This window comes from Leptonychotes weddellii, chromosome 8 (assembly GCF_054177405.1).
Source record: "Leptonychotes weddellii isolate Sample4059 chromosome 8, ASM5417740v2, whole genome shotgun sequence".
NCBI lineage: Eukaryota > Metazoa > Chordata > Mammalia > Carnivora > Phocidae > Leptonychotes > Leptonychotes weddellii.
The window spans coordinates 24,317,838-24,338,412 of NC_138376.1; the positions used below are offsets into that span (position 1 = coordinate 24,317,838).

Below are 20,575 nucleotides of genomic sequence, written 5' to 3' on the forward strand. Positions count from 1 at the left end.
AGACTGGTGGTGAATGCGGGGGGGGGGGGGGGAGGGGAGCGAGCTTTAGGTTGGGGATATGGAGACACCAGGAAGTAGTGATGGTGCTTTTGTCCCTTACCCCTCCCCCTCCTATTTAACTCTCCAGGACTGGTATACCTCTGAGTCTTGGGTCTCCTTCCCTTAACCCATCCCCCTAGGAGCCAGGACCTGTCCTACATAACTTCCCTGGGGCCCAAGCACATCCAGTGACCCAAAAATGGAGAGAGGGGCCAATGAGAGGAGAGAGAGGTGGGAGGAGGCAGCAGAGAAAAGGCTCTTGCCACTCCCCCTATCCAGTGTTCCCCCTTCTTTCAAGGTTTGGGGGTCTCCAGAGTCTGCGTGACCGGGCGTTTATCAGAGTTCTCTCATACCTGTGTCTCTGGGGATGGGGTCTCCCTGAGATCTGTCTTTGGGTTTGGAGTTCATTTCTGAGCTAGATCTCTGTAGGGCCTTTCAGTATTTGGAGTGGGATATTTCTCGGGACTGGAGTTTCCATTTTGTTTTGGGAGTTTCTGTGTTTCCAGGACCTCATCACTCTGTGAGGTCTTTCAAACTCTTCTCTATGAGTTTGGGGTCTCTGCATTCTACATCTCTGAGCTACATGAGTGTCTCTCCCTGTCCCTCTCCCTTCTCCCCAATCTCAACCCCCAGGTCTGGAGTTTATCTCTTGAGTTATCAGTCTCTGAGTCTGCAATTTCTTTTCTCTGAGATATAAGTCTGGGGTCTGGTATCTCTCTCTGCATAGGAATCCTCTAAGAGCTAATTCTAAGTCTGGGTTTTTTCTGAATCTGGATCTCATCTTTTTCTTTAACTCTAGGTCTCTGATCTTGGTTCCTGAAATCACCATCTGATTCTGGAGTCTAAGATTTCTGTGGCTGTGGAGAACCTTTTTTGAAACTGGACACTCACATTTTGACCTCTGACCCTTCTCTCAATGGGGGATCTGGGGTCTTTTTTTTTTTCTGAGATTGGGGTCTCTTTTCCTCTAGATTTTGGGTTTGTGCCTCAGATTAACCCCCTGTCCCCGGGGTGGGCAGCTAGGTATCTTTCTCTGTGGGTCTGGGGTCTCTCAGTCTCAGGATCTGAGGTCTACATCTTTAGAACAGCACTCTCTCTCTCAGTCTGGTGTGTTTTTGAGTCAGGGGTCTCTCTCCCTGGTTCTCCCTGAGTAGGGGTGGGGGCTGCAGAGTCTCTCTCCTCCTCCTCCTGCTCTCTCCTCTCTCGCTCGCTCCCCCGCCCCCCTCTCTCCCTCTCTCCCTCTCTCTCTCTCTCTCTCCCGGCTGCCGCTGCTGCCGTTGGCTCCTATTCTCCTCCTCCTCCTCCTCTCTCCTCCTCTCTGCTCCTCTCTGCTCCTCTCTCCTCCTCTCTCCTCCTCCTCCTCCTCCACCTCCTCCTCCTTCTCCCCCTCTCTCTCCCCCTCTTTCTCTCTTCTCTTTCTCCCCCGTCCCCCCCGCCCCCTCCCCCCCAGGCCTGATGAGCAGGTCTCGCGCCTCCATCCATCGGGGGAGCATCCCCGCGATGTCCTATGCCCCCTTCAGAGGTACGGTGGGGAGGGGAGGGGGAGGGCCAGTTGGGGGGGGGCAAGAGGGGGAGGGGCAGGGGCGGGGGGGGGGGAGCAGAGCTGGGGCCAGGGAGGGGAGCAGTTGAAATGGAGGGAGAGAGAGGAGGACCGAGAAGGCAGGGATGGGAGCAATGGGGAAGGAGGGATTGGAGGCCAGAGGATAGGGGTAGATAGGGGCCGGAGGGGACAGGAAACAGGCTATGAAGGGGGCTGAGGGGAACATGATGAAGGGGAAAGAGATTGCCAGAAAGGGTGGGAAGATAGAGGGATAGGGTTGGGGAAGAGCTGCAGAAATAATTTGGAGGTGGGAGCTGAGAGATGAGGAAAATATTAAGGAAATAGAAGGAAGTCTTAGGAGAGGGGCTAGGAGGGGGAAATGAAAACATAGGGGTGAAAAGAGAAGCAAAGAAGATGGGGGGTAGAATACGGTGAAGGGGCTCAGAGAATGGTAGGGGGTTGAAAAAGAGAGGAGGATGGAGGGAGAGAAGAAGGGGCCAGATGGAGAGAGAGGGAGGCAGTGGGGGGTGGGGGGAATGGAGGGTCCAGATGGAGGGAAGAGAGGAGAGGGAATGGTCTGGGGGAGGAGAGACCAGGGCAGGGGGAGGGCCAAATTATGTGTGTGTTTATTGAGGGGGGGAGGGGGCAATAGAAGTAAGATTGAGTGATGGAAGTAGAGGGCAGGTTAGGACCCTGCCCCAGACTCTGACCCTCCTTAAGGCCTTTGACCAGTGAAATGTAACCCCAGGGGTCCCATCCGCCTCTTCACTTCACCACTTTTTACCCCCCTCCCCCACCTCCAATCCCTATTACCATTCCCCCTCCCTCCTCTGGTGTCCATCACCTATATCTTTCCCCCCATATGGTGTCCGTTCCTTATATGAGTCCCCCTTCTGTCCTTCCCTTATATCAGTCCTTTGTCTGGTCCATTCTCTCTCCCTCTCTTCTATCTGGTAGCTCCCTTATATCTCTGCCACCTCTTCACCTGTCCTTCATGACCCCCTTGTCTTAGTAACCCTGTTAGGTGCACCTCATTTCCTCTGCCCCGTGTCCACTTGGGCTCTTCTGGTATATTCCCTTGTCTCTAGGGATTTACTCTCATTTCTGCCTTCTTTTCTCTTGATCCATCCCTATGATTTGTCCCCCAGCCCATCTTCTATCTCTACCCCATTCCCCGGCTTGTCACTCCAAGTCTGTGCCTACCCACTTTCCCCTAATACCTCAGCTCTTACCACCCATTCCTCTTTTTTTGTCTCCTCTACTTCCTGGGCTGTTGGAGATTTGGGTGCAAAGATGCAGGTTTTGATGGTTGGAACAGGACCTAGAAGACATCCCCATCTGAGCCCTGTGAGACTTCGTATCCTAGTAAATTTTTCCCTTTTCTCAGCTGTGTTAGTCTGTCTCTTGCATCTGCCTCCCAGAATCATCCTTACTTAAGTCTAGACAATATGTGTGTGTGGAGTGTGTGTTTCCAGAGCTGCTTCTAAGCTAAGTTCCCTGCAGCCTTCCCTGCTCCCAGGAGGAAGGTGTCCCCTGAACTCTAACCTGCCTCCTTGGGGCTGCAGCCTGAACCAACCCTTCCCAGAATGATTAGATGTATCAACAGATTTCTCCTCTGGGAGTCCTCAGAGTCTGAGTGCAGTGGGCATGTTGCCTGCAGCGTGTGCAGTCTCAGAGCCTAGGGACTGGTGATCTCTGTATCTAGAGGGTATCGGACAGAATCTCTGAGATGGCATTGCAATAGTGAGTCTCAAAGTATTGGGGTTTCTAACTATCTGTATTCTAGGGGTTCATCTCTGACTCTGATCTGCAGGTTGGATAAATTTGAAGAATATTTTTGTAGACAGAAAGGGGTAGATTTTTCAAAATTTCCTACTCAGGGTATTCAGTTAGAATGAAGCTTAACGACCAGTTCTTTTCCTGCACTATACCAGTGATTATTTTGTAAAGGTGACAGAATTTGATTTTGCTTCCTCTAAATTGTTTCTCACTGTGATACCTTAAACCTATTTTCTATCACTTTGATGTCACCAATTTGATTTCTTTCTTACTTCCATAGTGCCTGGTTCCCTGTGTCCCTTTGATGGTGTGTGGCATTGGGATTTAAAGGAGAGACAGTTTACAGGGATAGGGGTGAGGGAAGAACAGCTAAGTTGGGTAAGATGCCCCTGGGGGCATCTCCAAGCATGGGCAACGCTTGGTCTACTGTTTGTCCCCATCCCCAGCTTGAGCTTTTGGAGGCCCCCCTCTCTGTCCCAGGCCTGGATCTTCCATTCTTCCTTCCCCTCTTTCTTCCTCAAGCTCTTCACTGTACCTTGGAGAGGTTTCTCACCTGTGGAGTTGGCTTTCATCCTATCCATGGAGACTAGGTGAAGAGAGGGGGCAGTATCGAATCTTTGATCTCTGGGCATGGAGCGGGAGAAGAGATCAGTTCAGTCTCTGTTATTCAAACAAAGGCATGTTTCCTACCTCCTCACTCTCCAGCCCTTCCCATAGCCAGGTGTTGACATATCCTCCCCCTACCACCAGAAGAACCAGAACTTTCCCCAGAGTTGAGCAGGGTTGGGCTAGAGGAGGAGGGAGCTCAGAATAGAGGAGAGGCAGGAGGAGAGGCCCTCTCCTGTCTCTGACTTTGTGAACAGGTAAGCTCCCTCACGTCTTCTCTTTTCCAGATGTTTAGCTCTCAGCATTTCATGCTCAAATGTTCCTATACCCCTGGCCCCATCCTTCTTTCCCACAGCTGTGTAGCTTATCCTCTCACTCTCTTCCCTCCAAGTGCTTGACTTCTGCAGTTATTTGGATGTCCTCCCTCTTCCCAGTCCCCTGCCACCACCATCTCTGTGTGCTTCTCTTCTGCCAGTTCTGCTGCACCCTCCATCTTTCCATTTTTTGGATATGGATGGAGAGCACCGCCACTTTTCTCTACCTCTGAATGTGTACCCTCTCTGTCATGATATAATCCCCCTCCCTGAACCACCCCTCTGTATTTCTTTCCTGCAGTCTACAGAGCCCCCATGTGAAGTGATTTCCCCTCCCCTCTTTCCTCCCAGATATACAGGCTTATCTTCTGTTCCTTTAATTAAGTTACCATGTGCCTAACCCCCATCTGTGATCCCCAAGGTGGGTGGGGTCTTATTCTCCCACTTTGTGGACTCTCTTCTTGCCATTTTGGGCCTCTGTCTCCTAAGTGCATAGACCCTTCCTTACCATTTCTGTGTGTCTCTGTCCCCCAGATGTACGGGGACCCCCTATGCACCGAACCCAATATGTTCATTCCCCATATGATCGTCCTGGTTGGAACCCACGGTTCTGCATCATCTCGGGGAACCAGCTTCTCATGCTGGATGAGGACGAGGTGAGCAGAGTGGGAAGGTTGGGGAAAGACCTCTGGGTAGTATGGGAGAACGTGGAGAGAAAGATGAGGAGAATCCTCATTAGTGAAGTGGTGAGAGACACAGAGAAGGCAGAGAAGAGGGAAACATTTGCAAGCAGTCTGAGGAGGGTGGCCACTGAGATTTGGATTGGGATGTGCAAAAGTGCAAGCATCCTCTCACCTTGGCCAGGGGATCTTTCTGGGCCATGTGCAGTGTTGGAGAGGAGATGTGGTTCTGAAGACTTGGGGGTGGCTCCTGTTGTGGCCCTGCCCATATTGTGGGATAGGTTAGGATGGGAAAGGGAAACTGAAGGGCTTGGAGAAGGGGTGGCAAGAAATGGGCATTGCTTTGGAGGGATCACCTCCCAAGTGGTCCTCGGGAACCCTCTCCTGTTCTTCCCCCACCTCAGCAAGACCCATCACTCACCACTCCCAGGCCTGCCCCCATCACGTGAGGAGTGGGAACTGAGGGAAACCGGGACCAGGAGGGGGCCGGAGGGTACTAGGAGAGATGACAGAAGTCAGTGGATCTTGGTGTGGATGGTGGTGAAGACTGGGAAGGTGCCCAACCAAGGTCAGCATTTAGAGAGACCAGGAGGGCTTTCACCAGGGACATCAATCAGGAAAGAATATAAGGGCGGAGATGCCTGGGGAATGAGGGGAACTGGGAGCAGGGGACATTTTCTAGAGAAGTAGGAATGGGAGAGGGGTAGGGACTAGCCAGAGTGTGGGAGGTGGGGGCCATGCTGGGTCATTAGAGCCAAGGGAGTATGGGTTCTGACTGGGCACTGGGTCAGCAGTGGAGGACCCATCAGAGGAAACAGGGTACAGATATGAAAGGTGGGTGCCCAGAGGTGTGATTCAGGGAGTCGGGGGTGATTTGGGGGACCAGCTTTAGAGAGTGATAGGTAGCCTTGGAGCCCAGTGAGGTGGTGAGAGGTGCTCCTGCCGCTGTTGAGGAGGATGTGGTGAGGCAGGGCTAGGAATTGGTTGGGGTTAACCAGGGTTTGGAGGGACCTGAGGGGCAAGGGAGAGTGTGCAAAGGCTGGCTAGAGCTTCCAGGTCACAGAATGAAGTCCAGGTGTCTAGGGGAGGACATGGTGGCTTTAAAGGAAGAGGTGGTTCAGGAGTCCAAGTTTTAGGCATTGGGGGGCATTTGAGTGATTCACTAGTGGTCTTGACCAGGTTGTAGGGGGTGTGTAGGATCAATTAGGGGAACTGGAACCAATAAGAGTGGGGACTGTTGTGAGGATTGAGAGGGTGGGATAACGAAGGAATGACAGAGCTGGGCACAAGTCCAGGGGACCAGTGGCCAGCAAGCTAAGGGGCAACCTGAGCAGAGTGGCCAGAGTCTGGAGTGGAAGGCTGTGGGGGTGGGATGGGTAGGTGAGCAGTGTGTAGGGCTACAGGGGACTGGAAGTAGGTGGGTTGTGGACCTGGAGCTAGGGACTAGCAAGGTGGGGTGGTTCTTGTAGGGGTGGAGAAGATTGGAGGCTTGGAGCTGGGAATGAGGCTCAGGGAGAGGGAATGGCTCAAGAGAAGGAGGCACGTGAAAAAGGTTGAGTGGGGGGCAAGGGAAGGAGATGAAGGGTGGGGGAAGGTGACCAGGCCCTTTGAGGGGGGCGGGGAGGTTGAGTCCCAGTCTGGCCGAAAGCCGGGCCGTGGGAGGGAGACAAGCTGTAGATCCTGATTATAAATGCAGCTTCTGCTACCCCCGTGACAGGCACGGAGGGAGGGAAGGTGGTGAGGGAGGTGGGAGGTTGGGAGGAAAGCAGGGAGAATGGAGGAACTGAAGGTCAAGGGGAAAGGGGATTACCAGAGTAGCAGACTCCTGTGGGGTTGCGGGAAGAGCTGAGTCGGGTTTGGGAGAATTTCCCGGAGGGTGTTTCAAAAGAAATGGAGGGAGGAAAAAGGAGGACGGACGGGAGGGAAACGAGGGAGAGAGACTTGAAGAGAGAGGGGAAAGAGAAACCGACTCATCCCAAGACACAAAGAGTGTGCAGGAGTAGGGGCCGAAGGTGGGCAGGCCCGGTGGAGAGGGAGGTTCATCCTTCCTTGGTGGGGGAGGGAAAGAGGAGGGACGGCCTGGGCCAGTGAGGTCTGACACACCCCCGCATCCCCTAGATACACCCCCTTCTGATCCGGGACCGGAGGAGCGAGTCCAGTCGCAACAAACTGCTGAGACGCACGGTCTCCGTGCCGGTGGAGGGGCGGCCCCACGGCGAGCATGGTACGGCGGCCGAGGAGGCTCTCGTGCCCCGGACAGTGGCGGGGAGAGGGCCGAAGGTGGCCGGGGCTGCAGGGGCGGGGGGAGTCGGGGAAATGAGGGAGCTGTCAGGGGGTGGGAGGAGGAGGAGACAGTCTTTCATCCTGCGAGTGGGAGCCTGGAAGGAGAAGGCGCCCTCCTCTGGGATCTGGAGCGGGACTGGGGCTGTGGGTGAGAGGCCCCAGTGGTCTTTGCTCTGTTTCGCTCCCTTTTTCCTCTCCAGCAGCGAAGTTTGCCTGTTTTCCTGGTGCTTGTAAAAATAGTCTCCTTAGATCTTTAGCTTCCTGTCCGAGCGTTCCTGCCCCTGCCCCTCTCCCAGCCCTTGGTCTGGGATCGTGGAGAGAATGACCTAGTTCCTGCCCTCCCCCCCAGACCTCTGCCCCACCCCCACGCTCCTGATTCCTCTTCTAGACCTTCTGGCCTCTGGGCCCTCCCTCTTTTCTTGCCCCCTTTTCTCTTCAACTGCTTCTATTTTCTGCAATTCTGTCACCCCCTTTCTCTTTCTTTCCTCTCCGATTTCTCTTATTTTCCCCATCCCTCTTGATTCCTCTGTCGCTCCCCTTTGCTCCTGGTGGAACTTCATCAGACCCCCCACCCCCATGATCTCCTTTCTGTCTGTCTGTAGAGCTATCTGCTCAGTCTGTCTCTCCAACTCTCTCCCTCTCTCCATCTGTCTCTTCCCCTCCCTCCCTCTTTCTGCCCCCCCCTCCACCCCCCTCTTTAGTCATTTAAAAAAAGATTTTTGTCTTCCTGAGAAGTTCGCTTAAAAGGTTTCCATGGGAACAGTGAGGGGAGATGAAGGCAGAGAACAGAGATCTGCAGCCAAGGTGCAGAGAGAAGCCCTCAGCCCCCAGAAACCCCCTTGTCACTGCCCCCTACCACTGCATTCCCCTTCCAAGAGTAGGGATCCAGTTCCTGCATTCCTCCAACCCCTGGTTACCCCTTTCTTCCACCAGCAGACCCTTCCCTCAGGTATCCAGGCTCCCAGTTTCTCTTCCTCCAAGAGATCCAGTGGCCTGTCTCCATCCTTTAGCTCCCTATATATAGTCCTTTTCTGATAGGCCCAGGTCTCACTGCCCTTGGGGGCCAGCTCTGGGACCCTGGGTGGGTGGGTGGGCCAGGATGTGTGTCATTGTCATGGAAAGCTCTGACCATGGGGCTGTGTGGATAGCACATTTCTGTGAGGCAAAGCCAGGTGCTGGTGGTGGTGGTGGTGGTAGTGGTGTGTACAGAGAATGTGTGTGATGTCTGTCACATCTGTGTGTGTGTGTGTGTGTGTGTGTGTGTGTGATGTCCATGTCTGGGAAAGATTTGTGTGTGTGCACATGTGCATACCTGTGTGTCCAGGCCAGAATGGTCACATGCTCACGGAGCATGTTTATCATATGTAGGGTGGTTGATACCTCTGCCCACATAGAATAAGGAGAAAGATGGGGATTGAGTCCTCGGGGTCTGGGGTCTCCAGTGTGAGTCTCCGTTGTGTTTTGGGTGGGGGCATCCCTGTGTGTTTGGAGTTGGGGATGGTATATGGAGGTTGTTGTGTTGGGGGTTCAATAGGGGTTGGAAGAGGGTCCTGGAGTATATCTAGTTGGGGGGAGGGTCTAGTGAAAGAGTTGATAGCTGGTGAACGTTTGGGGTTTTCAGGGGGACATGGAATGTGTAAAGGGCATGGAGAATATGCAGGGACATAGGGATCTTTAGGGGCTTGGGGGCCTGGGTCCACGAAGGTGTGTGCTGAAGCTGTGGACGCTGGAGCCCAGGAGAGGTCGCCGGACCTTTGAGGGGCATTGGAATCCAGGGCTCCTCCTCTGCTGGGTGGAGCCGCCGCCCCTCGTTCCCTCCGCGGTTTTGGTGGGGGGTCCTGCTAGGGAGGGGATGGTGGGAGGCCCGGTTGGTTTTGGGGGTCCCCTCGCCCCCCTCCCCCGTCTCTCTCGCGCTGTCTCCGGGCGACGGGGCTCGTGACAGAGGCGGCCACGGCAGCAGCGGTCGCCTAGCAACGGCGGCGGGGCCCGGGCAACGGCGGCAGCGGCGGGAGCGGCGGCGGAGGGAGCCGTTCCCGCGGCCGTCACCGCGCGGCCGTCCCGGCCGTCCCGGGCCCCGCCACCGCCCCCAACGCGCCGGGCGGCGCGAGCCGGGCCGCGCCGCCCCCTCTCCCGCCGCACCCCGCCCCTCCCCCGCGCAGGGGCGGGGCCCCTCCCCCACCGGGGACACCCCCGACCCCCCCAGAGGGCGGTGCGAGGTAAGGGCGGGGCCGGGCGGACGAAGAGCGCGCGTGGGGGCGGGGGCGCGCGTGTGCGTGGGCGCGGGGAGGGGGGTGGGGAAGCCGCGGCGGCGGCGGCGGTGGCGGCGGCGGCAGCTGCTCCCTCCGCATGTTCTCGCTGCATCTTCCGAGTGGGGGGAGTTATGGTAACTGGAGGGGGGCAGCGGAGGTGGGGGATCGGGGACCGGCTTCCGGGGGGCCAGGGTCGCGAGCACGCGGGGGAGGCCGGTGTGGGATGGTCTCGGAGACCCTTGGTGGAGACGGCAGCCCGTGTGTCCGTGTGTGTGTTCGTGTCCATGCTCGTGTCCCCCGTGTGTCGATGCCATGGGTACCCGGGGCCCAGTTCCTCATGCACCGTGTGCAAGCCTGTCCTGTCTCATCGTGCCTCTGTCCGGTTCCTGCCTAGGAGGCCGCTGGGCCGGCCACTGGCCATACTGGTACATGTCACCTCTGACCCTGAGCTTGCATGTCCCTGGTTGGGGCTCACCTCCAGTCAGTCTCCTGTGTGTAGGGATGTGTGGCAGCATGAGCAAGATTTTCTCTGTCCCTGGTGGCAGGTGTGTGTCTTTGCATGTGTTCCATCATTGGCCTGGGTATCTGTGTCAATCCCAGCACGGGTGTCCAGGGCGTGTCTGGATGTGGGTGGTGTGCAAGTGGGGGAAGGAAGTGAGAGTGTGTGAGTGGGCTTCTTGGAATCCTACTATGTGTGAAACACCTTTGGGCTGGGCAGGTGTGAGCCCCTGGTCTGTCTGGAGTGGGGACAGAAAAGGTGTAAAGGAAAGGAGTGGAGAGAAAGTGGAAAAGTGGGGAGAAAGGAGGTGAAGAGGAATGAGGGAGGTTTGGCTAGGAGAAAAGGAATAGCTGGAGAATGGGAATGTAGGAGATACTTGAGCCAGAATGAGGAGAAAAGAGGATAAGAGAGCTTAAGATGGGGAACTGGATAGAGATGGAGGGAGACCGGGTCTGGGAGCTGGGGAGGAGGGGTGGGGAGAGCAGAGAAGCCTGTTAGTAAAGCTATCTGAGAGAAGTAAGGGGCAAGATGAGAGAGGGCATTGGTTCATGTAGGCTGTATAGGATCAGGCTTAGTTGGATGAGGGATGGCCACTCAGGCATGGAGGCTGGCTCATGGTGAGGCCTGTCACCATAGGGACTGTCATTAGAGCTTCCTGTCCCCAGCACAGAGTTTTGCCCCCCATTTCTCTGCTCTCTCCAACTCTGTTCCTCATCCTGCTCTGGCAACCTCCCTCCTTGGCTCCCCTCAAGAGCTGCCAGCTGGGTATGACAAGGAAGAAAGGCCAAAGGGAAGGTTCGGGATCTGGCAGATTGGAGGGCAGGGGGAGATTCTGTGGGTGATGGCAAGATTAGAGAGTTTGGAGAGGCGGGAGTCCAAGCCCTTGCGGTTTGTGTGTGAGAGTGCAATTGTGTGTGTACACGGGGTGTGTACATGTGTGGGTGTGTGCACAATGCCTGTGTTACGGGTGCGTGTAGGTGGCTGTTATGTGTGTGCATGTGTGTATACATCGTGCAGGGATGGGACATGGAGACCCAGGATTGCAGTGTACGCTGACCAGGTTTGCTGTGTGTGCGTACACAGGTATGTGCTGTCTTTTCTGTACATGCCACTGCATGCAGCTTTCATAACAGAATGTCCTGTATTTCTGTCACTCTCTTTTCTCTACGTGTTTTTCTTTTTTGTGGTAGTGAAAGTCTCTGTAAGCATTTGTGTATGTGGTCTCCATGTACCTGTGACTTACGTGTGAGTTCATGGATCTTAGTTCCTGGTAACATGTGTAAGGTTATGTTACTTCCAAGAGCCAAGTAAACCAGTTAGCAAATTTGTTCTCTTTCTGCCAATTCTTTAGTTCCAAAACAAAATTTTAGTGGATTTAAAGTTAGTCTTTGTGCCTTTATTAGAGGAGCTTGCATATGAAAGTAGTGCCTGAGTTTGGTTCTTTGGAACGAGAGTGAGGCAACCATACCTAAAAAATGCAGAGACTAAGAAAAAAATATCCTGACCCCTTAGATGCATTGTTGAATGTGTCCTAGAAGGGTAATTGATGCATTTGCTCCTCGTTTTTTCCTCCTTGGGAGAGCAATCATGGGTGCCTGCATTGGAATCAGACAAGGGCTGGGGGAGAAGAAGGTTGTCCTGAGATGGAGTGGATGTGGTCATACTTCCCATGTGAATGAATGGTGTTTGTGCTTTTGGGGTACCAGGATGCCTTGCTGTGGTTGGCATCACAGTATACTCAAGCATCTGTCTTAGAGGTTAAACCGACTTCGTGTATGTGCGTGTGTTAGGGTTAAACGTCCATTTCTGTAATGTGCTGCCCACATGATTGCCCAAGGGACTGGGGCCACACGTCCACACCAGCAGCTCTCATGTGGGTGTCTGGGTCGAAATGTGTACTCCCCTGTTGCAGTGTTCACATATGTTTAAGCATGTATCCCATGGAGTATGTGGGCCTCAAGGTCTCAGAATGTGGATCTGTGGCACCCCCGTGCTCACAGTTGTCTGTATGTCTCATAAGCACCTAGATTCCTATTTTTTGTATTGTGGTTATATACACGTACCCCCACAGTTCAGTGTATGTTTCTGTGCTCTACACATTGTTCCCAAGGGTCTGGCAAGGGTCCCTCTGTCATGGGGCCCACGTTTTTGTCGGCAGACCTTCTAACACCTGGGTTTTAGAGGCAAAGGGAAGCTGGAGACTGATTCTAGGGCAAGTTGCTGGTGATTTGCAATTCTGGGAGCAGACAGTGAAAATGTAGCTGTGGTCCTCCCTTGTTCTGGAACCTAGAGAGTTAACAGGCAGCTCTTCCGGTCCCCCCCTCCCCAGCCTGTAGCTTCTTGTTGCCGTGGAGATGGTAGCCCCGCCCCTGATGCAGCACCTGCCCCCCCATTGGCTGCAGTGGTGACTGTGGGGCTGAGGGGGGAGCCCAGGCCTGGGCAGCCATTCTGGAGCTGGAGCCGGAGCTTGGCATCCCCCCACTTTCATTCTCCTCTAGCCCCTTGGCCCCTCTAAATTCCCTGGCAGCAGAGCCTCAGCTTCCCTCCTCGAGCTGCCACCCCTCTAGACTCTTGGCAGTCTGAGCTTCATCCGCATTCTCTTCCCCTCCTCCTCCTCTCCCTACCCTCACTTGGGAGTCCCCTGAACCTCCACTGCTCATCCTCCCCACTCCCTGCCCACTCCCCCACTCCCCTGCATTCTTTTATTTTTCTCTCCCTCCTCCTTCCCTTCTGAGTCCCTGCCACTGCAGTGCACGTGGAACCGGCCCCTTTTCCCCTCCCCCCCCCATCTGCCCCTTCCTTGGATTTTCTGTCCCCAGGCTTCTTTTCCTGCCACTCCTCACAGGTCTCTTCTAAGACGTCCCCCTCCAGACCAGGGAGGGGGTCATGGGAGGCAGCCCTGGCTCTTCAGACAGACAGGGGTTCCAGGAGAGGGGAGCAGGTGGAAGATGTGCCCAGCTGAGGGGAGAGGAAAGCCTGCCTATGGGCAATGACCTTTAACCCAACTTTCCCCCCCAGCTAGCCCCTTCCTGGGGGGGTGGGCACCAAGGACCTAGCTTCCGTGGATCTTTGGTGTCCTTTAATCACTGGGGTTTTACTGACCCTCTCAGCCATGCCCTTCTGCTGACTGCCAGTCCCAGTCATGGGCCTAAGGCCTCCCACCCCGTCCCCCTCGGGGGGCTCCGGCTCGGGTTCTTTACCCCCTCCTTCCCGCCGCCAGCCTCTCAGCCGCCGCTGCTCTTCCTGCTGCTTTCCGGGGGGTAGGTGAGGCTGGAGCTGAGGGGCAGAGGGAGGTGGGCGAATGGGCTGGGGTCAGAAGTGGACACCTGGGCTAAGAGCGACCCCTCCCAACCTCCCTCCTGGCTCTTTTCCCCTCTCCAGAATACCACTTGGGTCGCTCGAGGAGGAAGAGCGTCCCAGGGGGGAAGCAGTACAGCATGGAGGCCGCCCCCGCTGCGCCCTTCCGGCCCTCGGTGAGTGAAGGCGCCTGCCAGATGTGTCTCAGCTGGGCCCCCTCCCCTCCAGCCCCAGCTGAAGCCCCAGCATTCCAAGAAAGGGGGCAGGAGGGAGAGAGAGACAGAGAGAGAATGCACTTGCCTCTCCCCACCTCCTTGGTTTCCCCCTCCTTGGCTCTGTCCCCCTGCTTCTCAGACCAGACCTCCCACCTTCTCCAAGCTGGTGTGTGTGTGTGTGTGTGTGTATGCGTGCGTGTGCAAGCTGGTGTGTGTGTGTGTGTGTATGCGTATGTGTGCATGTGCGCCCGCTTGCACCCGTTGGGAGCAAAGGAAGACAAATTGGTAGCAGGACTCCAATCTCCATTTCCTCATCTCTAGAGACTTCCCTTTTCCCCCATCCCACTTTAATCCAGGGACTCTTTACCAGCTGAGGGCTGAGTAGGTAGAACTGACCCTGCCCCAACCCACCCATATCCCCATCTCCCCCCACCCCAGCAAGGCTTCCTGAGCCGGAGGTTAAAAAGCTCCATCAAACGCACGAAGTCACAACCCAAACTTGACCGGACCAGCAGCTTTCGCCAGATCCTGCCTCGCTTCCGAAGTGCTGACCATGACAGGTATGGGGGCTGGGGTGGGTGGGGTGAGTTGGATGCAATATAGGGCAATATAGGGGGTTCTTGGGTGAGATTGGAGGGAAGGGGGTTACCTGGGTGCAGAGAGTGAAGGCCCTGGATTGGCTGAGGGATGTTTTGGGCCAGGGGACAGAATGGAGAAGAGGCAGCAGCAGGAGAGGGGCAAGGTGCAGGGAGAGGACAAGCAGAGAGGCAGGAAGGGAAATGAAGGTGAGGCCAAGGAGGGACTCTTCTGGCCAACAGAAGGATGGGTTGTAGCCCAGGACTGAAGGAGCTGTACAGGATAGAGAAGGAGTAGAGGAGCCTGGAGGGAACATTGAAGGAATCCAGGAAAGGGGACAGTGGGCTGGTAGGAGAGGGAGCAGTGTGACCTAGGGAGAAGGGGTGAGAGGGGATGGCAGCAGGTTGGAGTGGGGCTGGGGCTGGCAGAGTCCACTGAAGGAGGGAAGGGGAGCAGGAGGGAAGGGGAGGCTGGGACAGGTATACAGTTTGGCAGAACAGGGAGGGGAAGCTCTAGGGTTAATCATGGACTGAAGTATGAGGAAGAAGCCCTCAGAGAATTTCGGAGGGTACTGTCTCTGAGGCTGGGGTTGCAGGAGATCTGATATTTGCTTCTGTTGTCTGCTTCTTGGGGTCCCTCTTTGGGTTTCCCTTCACCCAGTCACTCCCCAGGGAGAACCCTGTCCTTCCTTTTCCCCCATGTCTGGCCGCCCCCAGGATTGGGCAGGTAGGGAGGTTGGGATAGGTGAGTCACACCTTCCCTGCCCCCTCCCATGTCACCAGAGCTGGATTTGGGCCTTGCGGGGGGCGGGGGGTGAGGGCATGGTATTCCTGGCCGCGGGGGCGGGGGGGGGGGCCGGGGGAGCGTCGTGCTGACGGCAAAGGAGCCCAAGATGACGGGGCTGCTATAAATAGCTTCATGGAGGCTCCCACACCCGAGCTCCCCCTCCCGCTTTCCTACTGCTCTCCACTCTTCCTCCCCTAGCCATCTCCCAGCCGCTCACTATCCCATCCCTCTGTATTGTGTGGCCCGTCATCCGTTCCCTCAGCCCCCTTTACCTTCTGTTGTCTGGTGCAGTCTCTGCTTGTCCCCCCATCTCTGTTCCCACGCCCATCTTTCCCGCTGCTCCTCCTCGTCTTCTCTCACCCTCTGTCTTTCTGCATTCGGCTTTGCCCCCACCTGCTCCCTCCTGCCCTACCTCCCCCTCTTCCCCAGGCCCCATTTTCCAGCTCTTCCTTCTCACACAGCTTTCCCCTATTTCTTGTGATTTACCCTCTTTCTTTCTTCTGATTCTGAGAAAACTTGTCCTCTTCTTGGATTCATTAATTCTTTGAATCATTAAATGTTTTTTAGGTACTAGCTGTGTGCCAGGCCCAAACCAACATCTTCTTTTGTACTTTTGGTTCTTTACTTCTACTTTCCCCCCCTTATGTTGAAGCTCTGGTTTCAGCTAGAAGTCCCACCTAGAAGTGCCCCAGGCCCACCTGTTCTCTTTTTTTTTCCTACCATGATCTATTTCTGGGTTGAGATAGTTCCAGGTGTCCCCAGTCCTCACAGCCCCTTAGGTGTGAATCGGTGGGGTAGGGGCTTCTTAAAGGGTCTGGCTTCTCTCACTTTGCTCATGTCTTTCCCCAAGGATAGGTCAGCTCTCTTTCTGTCTGTGTCTGTATGGGAAGGGGGTTCAGAAGGCTCTTTCCCCAGGTATCTATCCTAGAGTTGGCCCCTGGGTGTATAAGAAGAGTGAGGCCCTGACCCTGTGGTCTGACCCTTCCCTGCCAGGGCCCGGCTGATGCAGAGCTTCAAGGAGTCACACTCGCATGAGTCCTTGCTGAGCCCTAGCAGTGCGGCCGAGGCCTTGGAGCTCAACTTGGATGAAGATTCCATTATCAAGCCAGTGCATAGCTCCATCCTGGGCCAGGAGTTCTGTTTTGAGGTACTGAGTCTAGTGGGCTGGGGAGGGCAGGAATGATGGAGGGTGAGGGCACGGAGGCCTGGAGAAAGTGGCACAGGTGGGGATGGTAAGGAAACAGAAACCTCTGGGGCTGGGAGAGAGGAGGGTAGGCCAGGGGGAAGACATGGCAATGGGGTGTCGGGTGCTTAGGAGTCACCTCCCCTCTGGAGCCCCATCTCAACCGCCCACCCCTCTCAGGTAACAACGTCTTCAGGAACAAAATGTTTTGCCTGTCGTTCCGCGGCCGAAAGGGACAAATGGATCGAGAATCTACAACGGGCAGTAAAACCCAACAAGGTATCGGGAGTAAAGGAGACACAGACAGCATGGGCAAGGCAAAGGTCAAGCCACAGGGGAAGCTGGGGGCCTAGGGGGCAAGGTGAGCTAAAGGGAAGGGAGGCTTGGGGAGGAGGGGACCTGGATGAGCAGGAGGTGACCCCCACTTTTCTTTGAGTCCCCATTTCTTTTACCATTTTTTCTGCCTCATGGTCTGTTACCATAGAAGTCATAGATATGGAGCATTGATCCACCTTCCCTGTAGGCAAGCAGTGCCCCACCAACACCCTGACAGCTGGACACCTAGCCCCTGTTTGCCACGGGAATGGGGTTTATACGGCAATTAGATGATCTCTAAGTTCTTCTGGCTCAGAAATTCTACAAGTCTTTGTTCTTCCCAAGGCTTCTATTTCCTAGGAGAAATGCTCCCAGTTCCATCAGCTCTTCTCGAATCCCAGGTTCCAGTGAGCTCATAGTCCTGGCAACCCTCCTCTGGGGGAATCCCTTGTTTTTCATTGTCCAGAACTAGACCCAAGAAGCTGGATGCAGTCTGACCCATGCAGAGTCCGAACACTGTGTTCTCTTTACGCAGCAGCATCCCCTGAGCTTGACTAAGACCTTGTGGTCCGCTGCATCCCCCAGGCCCTTTCGCACTAACTCTGCATATAGCCTCACCCATCCCGTATTTATACAACCCGCTTTTTTTGTTTTTGCTATCAATCTCTGATTGTCTTTGGAGGGCTCCCCAGTTCTCCCCTTCAAATTCCATCTTATTATTTTTGGTTTATTCTTCGAGCTTTTGAAATTTTTCCTGATGCTGATTCTATTGTCTGATATATGAGCCACCATCTGTATTAGTTGTCTAGGGCTGCTATAACAAATTACTACAAATTAGGTCACTTAAAATGAAAGAACTTTATTTTTCCACAGTTTAGGAAACCAAAAGTCCAAAATGAAGGTGCTGGCAGAACCTTACTCCCTCGGAAGCTCTAGGAAGAATCCTTCCCTGCCTCTTTTTGTTTTTTTTTTGTTTTTTCTTCCTTGCCTCCTGATAGCTCCTTGACTTTATAGCTGCATCTGTCCAATTTCTGCCTCTATGTGCCTCCGGTTTCTAAATCTCCCTCTGCATAGAGAAATGAGGCATTGGATTCTCTAATCCAGGATGAATACATCTTAATATGAGTAAATCAGCAAAGACCCTTTTCTCAATGAAGGCCACATTCACAAGTTCCAAGTGGACATGAATTTTGGAGGGGGGGGACACTATTCAACCCGGTACACATCTTCTTGGCCTTATGATTGCTGTCTTAGAGACCCTGTCTCGTTTTCTCACTGCCTCTCCCCTTTTGGTGTCTCTGTCTCTCTCTCCCTTCCCCTTTATCCGCTGTGCCCACCCCACCACCCCAGGACAACAGCCGCCGGGTGGACAACGTGTTGAAGCTGTGGATCATAGAGGCTCGGGAGCTGCCCCCCAAGAAGCGGTACTACTGTGAGCTCTGCCTGGATGACATGCTGTATGCGCGCACCACCTCCAAGCCCCGCTCGGCCTCAGGGGACACCGTCTTCTGGGGCGAGCACTTCGAGTTTAACAACCTGCCGGCTGTCCGCGCCCTGCGGCTACATCTGTACCGTGACTCAGACAAAAAGCGCAAGAAGGACAAGGCGGGCTATGTCGGCCTGGTGACTGTGCCTGTGGCCACCCTCGCTGGGCGCCACTTCACAGAGCAGTGGTACCCTGTCACCCTGCCGACGGGCAGCGGGGGCTCCGGGGGCATGGGGGGCTCAGGAGGGGGCGGGGGCTCGGGGAGTGGCTCAGGGGGCAAGGGCAAAGGAGGTTGCCCAGCTGTGCGGCTGAAAGCGCGTTACCAGACAATGAGTATCCTGCCCATGGAGCTGTATAAGGAGTTTGCAGAGTATGTCACGAACCATTATCGGATGCTGTGTGCAGTACTGGAGCCCGCCCTGAATGTCAAGGGCAAGGAGGAGGTGGCCAGTGCACTGGTTCACATTCTGCAGAGTACGGGCAAGGCCAAGGTGAGTGCTGTGCCCTCAGGAACAGGTGACCTGGGAATGGGCACTTGCTGGGGAGGGCGGGATAGTAAGGATAGGGCACTCTGTCTTCAGAATGAGCTTGGGTTGTACAGAGGCTGACCCTTGGATTTTCCTGGGCCTCAGGACTTCCTTTCAGACATGGCCATGTCTGAGGTGGACCGGTTCATGGAACGGGAGCACCTCATATTCCGCGAGAACACGCTTGCCACCAAAGCCATAGAAGAGTACATGAGACTGATTGGTCAGAAATACCTCAAGGATGCCATTGGTATGGCCCACCCTCAGGTCTTCTTCCTAAACCTACCAGATGCGCATCCCAACCCTAAACCTGGCTACTCCAGACCCCAAGTCACCCTTCCTCAGCTTGATGCTTCCAAGCCTAGAGTCCCCGGACTCCAGCCTCCAACCATGGGATTCCGAGATTCCCCAACCCAGGCAGCCCCCCTCCTTGCCCTTGGCAAGTGTGCCCACCCTCTGTTGTGCCCCCACCAGGGGAATTCATCCGTGCTCTGTATGAGTCTGAGGAGAACTGCGAGGTGGACCCCATCAAGTGCACGGCGTCCAGCCTGGCAGAGCACCAGGCCAACCTACGGATGTGCTGTGAGTTGGCCCTGTGCAAGGTGGTCAACTCCCACTGGTGAGACTGGGAACGCTGGGTGGGGGCCGGGTCTGGGGTCGTGTGTTCATCTGTTCATCCATCTGTCCATCCGCAAAGAGGACTGAGTACTGGTTATGGGCAAAGTGGTGTGCTGGGGGCTGTAAAGCAGACAGAGAGGAATGAGGCCTGGCCCTGCCCTGAGAGGACCTCACCCAGAATGAATAGGGACAGAGTAGATAACATGGAAAGCCACAGAACAGCTGTAGTATGTGTGAAGTGCCAAGTGAGGGTTCCCCCAGGAAACATGAGGTCAGAGAAGGCAGAGCTTTGATTGGGATAAGCAGGGAAGGCTTCATGGAGGAGGTGTCCCCCGGGGCTGGGCTTTGAAGACTGGGTTGGGTTCTGATAATGTGGATATGGTGGGCAAAGGAGACATTGCAGGAGAAGGCTGTAGGACGGGCACATGCGTGAAGGTGAGCGGCCCAGGAGCTTTCCGGGGCCAGCAGTTAGCTCAGGTTTAATGGAACCCGTGGCTCCTAATGGAGAGTGGAAGAAGAGGTCCGGACAGGGGGATGGAGTTAAAATCTGGAAGTCCTCAGCTGCCAGGCTAAGGAGATTGAGTTCACTGGTAGGTCATGGGATGCCATTAGTGGTGCTGGTGCCAAGAAGTATCACGAATGAGAAGATTAATCCTTAAGTGGTGTGGAGTGTGGGGAGTGACTGGAGTAGGGAGAGCGAAGTGCAGGCTAGTTGGAGGTGATTGTTGTTGGATGACACGTGGATCAGGACGGTGGCAGGGAGGGGAAAGGGGGCCCACTGTGAAGGCCCCTCTGAGGAAGGGATCAGCTGGAGTTGTCAACTGACTGGGAAGAAGAGAGCTTGTCTGTGGGGAGTCAAGGATGACTCAAGAGGCCATGAGGCTGGTGTTTGAGACCTGTGGCCTCATTGACAGAACCAGGGAAGTCAGGAGGAGGAGCTCATTGGAGGTGTGGGGGCGATGGTGAGCTCTGTTTTACACTACACGAGTCAGTTTAAGGTGTCAATGGGACACTGAAGTGGAACGGGGAGGTGGGGGAGTGAGCGCTGAGCCATTGCAGGGAGTGGGGATCATGCAGGGGCACCTTCATCCCCATTTCCCTGGAATCCAGAAGAGTTGGGGGGTCCGAGCTCCCTGTACCTCAAGTGACCCTCCATCTCTCTCCCATCTCTGTCTCTCCCTGGTGTCTGTTTTTCTTCTACTCCTCTCCTTGTCTCTCTCATACACCCTCCGTCCCTCTCCCGCATGTCTCTCTCCCCTCACCCTCTCTCCCCCTCCATTTCTCTCTCCCTGATCTGTCTGTTTCCTCTGCCATAGGCCTCTTCTTCCAGCAGCCTCCCGTCTTCCTGCTGCAGTCCCTCCCTCCCTGTCTCTCCCCGACTCTGTTTCCACACCCTCACCTCCTACCACCCCCCTCAGCATGTTCCCTGGAAGCTGAGGGTCTCTGGGGCTCAGTCCCGGTCTCTCTCTTTCTTTCTCTCTCTCTCTGTCTCCCTACCCCTTTCCCTCAGCGTGTTCCCGAGGGAGCTGAAGGAGGTGTTTGCATCTTGGCGACTGCGCTGCGCAGAGCGGGGCCGGGAGGAC

General features: G+C 55.1%; 1 protein-coding gene across 1 annotated transcript in view; it reads left to right on the top strand.

Moving 5' to 3' along the window:
- The first annotated feature begins 1,475 nt into the window (after positions 1–1,475).
- Positions 1,476–20,575, top strand: part of SYNGAP1 (synaptic Ras GTPase activating protein 1) — a 31,277-nt gene continuing 12,177 nt past the window's right edge. Inside the window, exons 1-11 of the mRNA XM_081828006.1 lie at positions 1,476–1,561; positions 4,813–4,934; positions 7,077–7,182; positions 13,371–13,462; positions 13,940–14,061; positions 15,857–16,010; positions 16,227–16,325; positions 17,712–18,338; positions 18,480–18,624; positions 18,849–18,993; positions 20,503–20,575. The exon at positions 20,503–20,575 is cut by the window's right edge and continues 73 nt beyond it. Of these exons, the coding sequence (XP_081684132.1) occupies positions 1,495–1,561; positions 4,813–4,934; positions 7,077–7,182; positions 13,371–13,462; positions 13,940–14,061; positions 15,857–16,010; positions 16,227–16,325; positions 17,712–18,338; positions 18,480–18,624; positions 18,849–18,993; positions 20,503–20,575 (1,752 nt within the window). The 5' untranslated portion in view covers positions 1,476–1,494. The remainder of the gene's footprint in view (positions 1,562–4,812; positions 4,935–7,076; positions 7,183–13,370; positions 13,463–13,939; positions 14,062–15,856; positions 16,011–16,226; positions 16,326–17,711; positions 18,339–18,479; positions 18,625–18,848; positions 18,994–20,502) is intronic.